At 39.2% G+C, this 8604-nt stretch overlaps 1 protein-coding gene across 1 annotated transcript; it reads right to left on the reverse strand.

Annotated features, from left to right (window-relative positions):
* Positions 1-487: 487 nt before the first annotated feature.
* Positions 488-1817, reverse strand: LOC147636765 (uncharacterized). Its single transcript, XM_086800958.1, has 2 exons — positions 1327-1817; positions 488-680 (listed from the first exon to the last, which is right to left on the reverse strand). Exons 1-2 carry the CDS (start codon positions 1815-1817, stop codon positions 563-565), a joined length of 609 nt encoding a protein of 202 aa, XP_086657084.1. The 3' UTR covers positions 488-562.
* Positions 1818-8604: the final 6787 nt, after the last annotated feature.

Here is an 8604-nt window from a genome sequence, read left to right on the forward strand (position 1 = left end):
ATATGTACATATGTATATATATATGTATATGTACATATATATGTATATATATATATGTACATATATATATATATATATATATATATATATATGTATGTATGAAGGTTTAAAGAAAGGCAATATATATATATTTACATATACATATGTACATATATATATATGTACATATATATATATATATATATATATATGTATGTATGTATGTATGTATGTATGTATATATATATATATATATATATATATATATGTATGTATGTATGTACATATATGTATGTATGTACATATATGTATGTATGTACATATATGTATGTACATACATATATATATGTACATACATATATATATGTACATATATATATATGTATGTATGTATGCGCATGCGCACACGCGCATGCACACACACACACACGTATATGCATATGTGTACATATACGTGTACACACACACACACACACACACACACACACACACACACACAGATGGTCCAAGGATGGGGACAAGGAAAAAAAAGTGAGAATACCAATAAACATCTAATTTTGACATCTTATCGCACAGCCTAAGCTCACTTATGTGGACAAGAATTTGAGCAATGCCAACTCACCTCTAGATTAGGGATCATGTTCTCACTTGTTTGTGTACTTTCTATGGATTCTTGATATCTTTCCAAGATTTCATATGCACTAAAAGAAACATACACAATAAAGCATGAGATATAATCCTAATAAAAGCATGAGATATAATCCTATAAAAGAGAAACATTTAGATGTAAGACTATATGCATGTCAATACTCTATAAAAGCATGCCATTTATAAGTTCTAAAAATCGAAATTGTTTACAAATGTTTGCGAGCACAAAAAAAGCTCCAATAAAAGAAATCATTTTTTGCGCATTGTTAAATCACAATGATCATGTTATTATAAAAAAGAGTGAAGGTAGCCTATCCTGGCTACCCTCCTCTTCTTTGAAAATTTATGGACCCCATCCTCGTCTACTTTCTCTCACATGCATGAATGAAAACAAAACACTTTGTCTTTTTGAAAGGCTTTTACCTTGGCCACACTATCTTGAAGCAACAACAATACCAAATATTATTAGAAGTTATCCTATCATTTCTAGGAGATATAATTTGAGGTTAGGAGGAATTGAGAACTTATATATGTATGTATGTATGTAGTTTTAAGCTAGGTATGTATGTACTTTCGTATAAAAGTGGCTAGGCATGTATGTTTGCGCGTGAGCACACATGCATGCATGCACAGACACAATAGCACGACAATGCACCATGAAGTATAAAACATTGAGAGAGGCTTGTTGTTTTGGCCTACTCGTCGGGGCTGCCGAACTCAGAGAGCCGGCCGGTAGGGGAGAAGACGATCACCGCCAGCTGGACGTCACAGAGCGCCGAGAGCTCGTAAGCCTTCTTGAGGAGGCCGGCACGACGCTTGGAGAAGGTCAGCTGGCGGTCGGCGGGGTTCTCGATGCGCCGGAGGGCCTTGGGCTTCTTCCCGCGGCCATGGCTAGTAGCCTCCTCTTGCAGATGTGGTACCTCCATCACAGCAGCAAAATAGCAGAAGCTGCACCCTGCGCGCAAGTGTATTTGAAGAGCTAGAAAGCGTCCTTCCTGTGAGAAGCATATTCTCTCCACGCGACAAAGGTGACCTCTGTCCATGTCTGCGTCCCAGCTTTTTTCATGGGCCGATTTTGCCCGTTCGATTTGCCGGTCGGCCGATTTTCCTGATATTATTCGCACTCCATCGCTCAGCGAAATAGAAAGAAAAAGCGGATGCTGTACCCTCTTGTGCCCTGCGGGAACCATATTCTCTACAGGACAAAGGCGACTTGTACTCTCTTGTTATTCTCAACAGGACAAAGCCTTGTCTCCACGTCTGTTATTAGGCTTGCTATGGTTGAGGCCTATGTCAAGGGCTTATTATGCTTGGAGGTTTTTGACCATGCCCTTTAATGTGAATATATATTTCGCAGGTTCAGGCCGCATTCAACAACCGCACCGCTTCGGATTCAACGCGTAATGAGAAGCTTTAAGAGGAACGTTGAGAGGGGTGAGTAGTTGCAGGCGATGCTTTCCTGCTCAGTTTGGTGCACCAATCTTCCTGCTCACTGCTCATAAGTTTGTTCAGCTGCTCTTCATGCTTCCAGCTCGTCACAGTGCTCCGCCTTCAGGCAGCAGCTCGTCACAACTCGTACGTAACTTCTTAGTGTCCATAACGCTTTTAGGCTAATTAATCTTACCTTAATCTAATTTTTAAGTTCAATTTACTGGCTTCCTTCTTCTCTCTCTCTCTCTCTCTCAGTTTGGTGCGAAGTCTTTACTAAACAATCTTTCTCCTTTTCTCTCTCTCAGTTTGGTGCAAATGCTTTGTTGACCCCTCTCTCTCTCTCTCTATCTCAGTTGAAAAACACCATCGCTCTGTCTCTCTTTTTCCTTCCCTTTCCCTTTCTTTTTGTGTTTCTTTTTTTTTTCCAAGTTTTTTTTCTTTTGTGTGTTTATTTTTTTTAACTATATTATATAATCTTGATCTTTTTTAATGACTATGGCCTTGAACACACACATACTTATTTACATACCTAGTTTCAAGATAGTCTATCAATAGATCAAAATATGAAGTTACCCTCTCTCCCTAGCCAAAAAATACATGCGTCACATTTCTTGATGCTTAGAAGAGAGAGAGAGAGAGAGAGAGAGAGAGGAATTTTGTGGTTGCTATAGGGTGGTGTAGTACCTTTCCTTGTGTGGGGTGCGGTGAATCCGAAATACCTTACCTGCTGTTATATGAGTCTAGTTTCGCTTTTGAAGAGTCAACCTCCGACATCACGTGCTCACAAGCTCAATGTTCAAACACCTCCACCTGGTCTGTTTGATGCAACAAATCTTGTATGGGAAACCTCTTTGAATCCTCAATCAAATTTTGACATCCAGCAAATAACATACATTCCTTAGGATCGCCTGGCCGACTTCAAGCACGGCGAGTCTATTAGATCAGATGCCCCCACAAATTTCCAAATACATTGAAAGAAAAGCAATGTTTATATCATTAGGAGTAATCATGAACATGCAAAGAAAAACATGTGTCACACAAGCAAGTAGTGAGAAGGAGGTCATGGGACTTCTGGAGACATTTTTGGAAACATACAAGGACCAAGCATTATTCATCAAATACTTCAAAGAGCAGTGGATGAATTCCATAGGTAATATATCATGCTTCAAGTTGTTCTAATGAAATGTTTCACATTAAATATTCACGTACCATTGTGTTTGTGTTCTTTTTGTAGGGATGTGGATCCGAGTAAGCAGGAATTTACCTCATTCTAAACCAAGAGACGAATGGGAGCATTGAGTCATATCATGGAGTTCTTAAAACTCAATTCATGGTCGTCGAGTTGACTGGATTTTACAAAAGTTACTTGGCCCTTGCCACTCATACTATTAGTATCATGACGTGCTAAAAGAGACAGGCTTCATCAACATTATTGATGTTGTATCTAATTCAGTGCAACGTGCAAAAGCCATTCCTGATGAAGATGTTAAGTTCATAGATGAAGAGTGCAAGCATGCCCTCATTAGGAGCCAAAGCAAGCAAAAAAATATGGCAGAAGGTAGACAATGCTGATTGTGATTGGGCATGCTACTCTTGTGAGTGGGCAATGAGAGGAAACCTTTGCAAGCACCAAGCAAAGGTGTTGATGGCAACTGGACTACAATCGACACACGTGATTGCTAGATCTATGGGATTGTACTGCAGCAGTTGTGGGAATACTTCACGTGAGTGTTTTTTTTTAATTTATTTTTTGATGTCTTACATTGCGATCATTAAACTCTTATATTTTTCCACCCGACCATGTTTTGTCGATGGGGATTGATAGTGCTACTGACATGGGTAATTCTAATTCGCCTCCTAGTCTTGGGGCAATGACAAAACGAATGGTACGTTATCCAACTTTCGTATGTAGAACCATGGGATTAAACTATTGTGCCTAATGTTATCTTCTTCTATAGGCACACAATCATATCATGAGGATTTGTCTCAAAAAATACAACAAATTGTCAGTGAAACCCTCTTGATTTGCGGTATGTGTGGATGGTTTATTCGATCGACCGTCTCCATACATAACATATGAATGAACGAGCCTGCCATGCTTGTAGGTCTCGAGCCTCTCCACCCTCTGCACACCCTCGCAAGCCACGACGTTCTCTAGTTCCTTTCATAAAATCACATCTAACATTTAACATTCAATAAACTTTAGAATCTAAGGTAAAAGCCACCAATTTATCTATCCTAGGTGTTGTTATAAAAAAAACTAAACCCTAAGAGCTAAAGCTTACTTGGTTTTAAACTAATGTTCTATTGTTATATTATCCTTAAGAGAAGGGCGACCCCATGAATCTGAACTTCCCATCTCCTTTTATAATGTATTACCATAAAATAAAGCTATGTTTGATTTTTTGAACTCTGTCTTTAGTTATGTTACATGATGCTTAAGAGTGCAACACCTAATATTCTTGACAGTCATAAACGTTGACCATGATTTACTTTATGAACCACAAATTTGCCATTATGAATGAACAAAGAACCAATGGCCTCAATTGATTTATGTTTGGCATCTATCTTATTTCATGCAATTTTATTTAATTTTTAAAAGTGAAATAGATAATTGTTGCTCAAAGAAAGACGGAACGTCCTATCAACCCACCAAGTGCACTTATTTTAAAGGTTTACTCTTATGCATGGTGGAATGTGGCTTTAAAGAAAGTATGATGATCATCATCATTGTACTTTATTTAAAGAAAGTATGATGATTGTCTTGATCTCAATAAACATTTTCATATGTGCTTTTATCTCAACATGAGCACCACTACATTTGTGATTTCTTCATTAGAGATGATAGTGCACATTGTTGCATAGTATAAGATGCTTTCCTTTTACTATTTAAAGGCTTGCATTTACAAATAGAGGTGCCACTTTTATACCACAATCATGTAGTGACAATGTAACATGCCTTCAAAGGGTGTTCTCTCTCAAGTTGCCTTGAAAACCATGATCCATGTGAAAGGGTAATTAAAAGTTACTCTAAATTAGAAATTAAAAAAAATCTTTATAATCTCCTATTAGCATACATAAATCAATATACATCCTTACTGTAAAAGTCAATAATGCTAGGCATCAATTTGAAAAATATCTTGAAATCCCTCTCTTAGGTTGGAGAACACAGTTATCACTCCTATTTAATGGTCATTGGTGTTGTATTATCAAACCCATATGAAAGGGTGCTCTCTCCACACCATATGTGGAGACTCATAGGTTAACATGGCTTCACCCACTCGACCTAGCATAAGGCGCTTTGCCATCTTACCTGCTCGAGCGAGAACTTTTTTGTAAGATGATGCTAGAACATATAAATCATCCTTACTCTTTAATGTCAAATAGGGAAAGACTAGAGACTTTGTGTACATAGTTACTTACGACTAGTAACAGAGGTCGGATCATTTTTTAGTTTGGCAAGCCTAGTGTGAAAACTAGTCATTTGTATTATATAAGTAAATTTTATCAATAAGAAACACACAACCATTTCATAGCTTACTTTGTGAGCTCCCTTTTTTCCTCTTCTTGCTTGCTAGTATACCATTAAGCCTTACTTTCTTGATGGATGCATGCTAGATAGGTTTGATTGTAGGTTGTCTTCTTGCATTAGCTTCCCATTTTTGAGAGAGAACCATCATGGCATAGATAGATCTTCCTTCACCCCTTTTGCAAAAAGAAGTTTTTTTGTGTGACAACGGAGTAAGGATGCAATGTGGATGAAAACCCACATAGGCAAGTTGCAGTTTTCAAATCTAAGGCAAGACCCAACATTACACATGCTTCCGCAAGGCTAAGGTTAGATTATGACTTGAACATACTTGGCGCCACGACGATTGGTCGAGCTACTAGCCTAGGCTTGGCTCCAGTTAATCCGTCCATTCCAAGCAATTGGGATTACCCAATATTGCATGCTGTTAATTAGGTGGCCACTCTCCAAAAAACATATGGTTTTGAAGCTATTACATATGTTTGTTTATTATATTTGGTTTTCATTTGAAGTTTGTAGGGAATTCTGGTTTCATATATTGGAAGGGAAAAACCTTGGTTTCATTGGTGATTTGCATGAAATTGGAGCCCAAGAGGCTTAGGTTTCATTTATTTAAGCTAAGGGATAGCTTTGCAATTATGATTAGGAGTGGAATCCGCTCCAAAAACATGAGAATTGAGCTCCATTAAGATAAATTAGAGTGGCATTGTCAATTTTCTTCATACATTTCATATGTTTTCATAAATTTTTCATACATTATTACATTGGTAGCTTAGAAGGATGAGAATGCATTGTTGAATTGGTAGCTTAGAAGCATAAAAATCTATTTTAAAAAACTTAAAAACACTTAATTGCTTATATAATATATATTTGCTAGGGTTAGAACCATTAATCACACCCCATCAAGTCCAAAACCATAAAAAACTAGGACAAACGAGCTCTTGAGTTGGGGAAGTGAGTCTAAAGACTTGTACGGTCATACCTACTCATGTCCTTGGAAGATTTTCCTATTATACAATCTTTACTTGGTATAAATTCTAAGGAAAATTCTTGTCCTTTGTAATTATCAAGGAATTATCTTGCAATTATCAAGGAATTAAAGTACAATTGTTACCCAAATAAACACCCACCCTATCAAGCGCCCGTTTCTTAGATTTCCATGTTCCAAGTAGAATCATTCATAAAAGGGAAGTACGTTCGTACAAAAATGATGTGAGTCTAGATACGTGAACCTAGACACATGAGCTTGGATGCGTGAACCTACAAACGTGATTCTAGACATATGATCTTGCAGACACAAACCTAGATGTGTGAACCTAAAACCTAGCTAGGGAATGTACAATGCCTCTGTGCAAAAACCTAGCAAATTTGGCCCAAAGCCTAGATATGTGAGCCTATAGATGTGAGCATGTAGACATGAGCTTGCATATGTGAGCCTACATACGTGAACATATAAATGTGAGTCTAGAGGCATGAATTTGTACATGTATGTGAGCCTACATTAGGGGAAATTCAAGTTCCGAATGGGCCCTTTTGAAGCCCATTAAAAAAATGTAAGGCTAGCCATGAGAGCACTGTTAAAAGTAGTATCTCATGTGGAAACGAGTCGTAACAAAGGGCATAAGTTATTATTTAATTTATGCTACATGAGTCGGCCATTTCCATTGTGAGGGTATAAATACCCATGCCCACCCATTGTAATTACCATCTTATTCATTGCTAATAAAGTTCAAGCTGTTCGTCAACTCTTCTCTCTCTCTCTGCGTCAACTTCTCTCTCTCTCTCTCACTGCGTGTGTTTTAAAGCTTCCGCATACACGATTCTGACATGGTATCAGAGCTGAGCTCTTGATCCTTGGCTGTATGCAAGGAGCAGTAGGCGCTCGTGATCCTCGGCTATGCACTCCGTACGAAGAAGAAGGTGAAGGCTGGGAATAGCGAGCATCTGCACAGCAGCCAACCAAAGTGAGCAAGGAGGCGGCTGGAGCTAGGTGTGCAGTCTAGCGCAAGGGCAGTTGTGTTGAAAGGGCCTGCGTTTTTGTAGGCAGAGCACACAAGCGTTTTTTCTTGCAAGCAGCAGCCAGCATAGCCGAACAAAGAGTAAAGCAGTGCTTGGGTGAATACCACAAGCGGCTACAAGGCAACGCCGGTGGTGATGTGCAGAGGAAGGCAGTAAGGAGCAAAGCGGGCACACCGGCGGGTCGACTAAGAAGAGGTGGATGGAGTTTTCGAGATGGGACTCCCGTGTTCGAGCAAGGATGACAAACTGAATGGCGACAATTATGCGCATTGGAACTTGATCATGAGGCTATGGTTTAGCAGAAAAGGCTTATGGGACATTGTTGATGGCTCGGAGGAATGTCCCCGAAGGGATAGCAATCGGTTTACACGTCTTCAGCAGGAGGAGGAGTTTCTCAAATCTCTTGTGGATTGGGATGCTCACAATGTGAAGGCGATGTCGGCGATTACAGAATCTCTCACCAAGGAAATTTCCCCTGCCATTCAGACTTTAAAGACTGCCAAGGAAATGTGGTCAAAGCTTGCAGGAATGTTTGATCGAGACTCAACAATGCGAGCAGTAACCCTTCTCGGCCAGTTGTTTTCCATCAAGTTTGAAGCCGGGACCTCTATGCAATCATTTCTAATGAAGGCAAAGGTTATCCATGATCAGTTATCGGCTATGAATAGTGCGTTAACTAGTACCCAGTTAGTTGCCTTGGTTCTTACGAAGTTGCCTGAGGAGTACGAGATGGTCTCGAGGGCATTACGCTTACAAGTCACGAAGGAAAAGCTGGAATTTGATGATCTCAGCTCTTTTCTCATTGAGGAGGAAGCAGTGCTCATTTCCCAAGGCAAGATTCGAGTTCCGAAGGATGTAGAATCGGCACATGCTGCATCGAAATCCAATAAGAAGTCTAGGAGCCGTTGTTATAAGTGCGGAAAGCAAGGGCATTTGAAGCTCAAGGCTCGACGAATGACAAAGGCAAAGGCAAAGCTGACGAGGATGACAGTGACAGT

This window comes from Cibotium barometz, chromosome 7 (assembly GCF_041138505.1).
Source record: "Cibotium barometz isolate CiBa-2024 chromosome 7, ASM4113850v1, whole genome shotgun sequence".
NCBI lineage: Eukaryota > Viridiplantae > Streptophyta > Polypodiopsida > Cyatheales > Cibotiaceae > Cibotium > Cibotium barometz.

Excerpts from the sequence above, each read along its gene's own strand:
- LOC147636765 (XM_086800958.1), bottom strand. The coding sequence starts at position 1,817 with ATGGTTCCCGCAGGGCACAAGAGGGTACAGCATCCGCTTTTTCTTTCT. Across the intron at positions 681-1,326 it reads GAGTTCGGCAGCCCCGACGA|TGCATATGAAATCTTGGAAA; the intron begins GTAGGCCAAAAC and ends TGTTTCTTTTAG.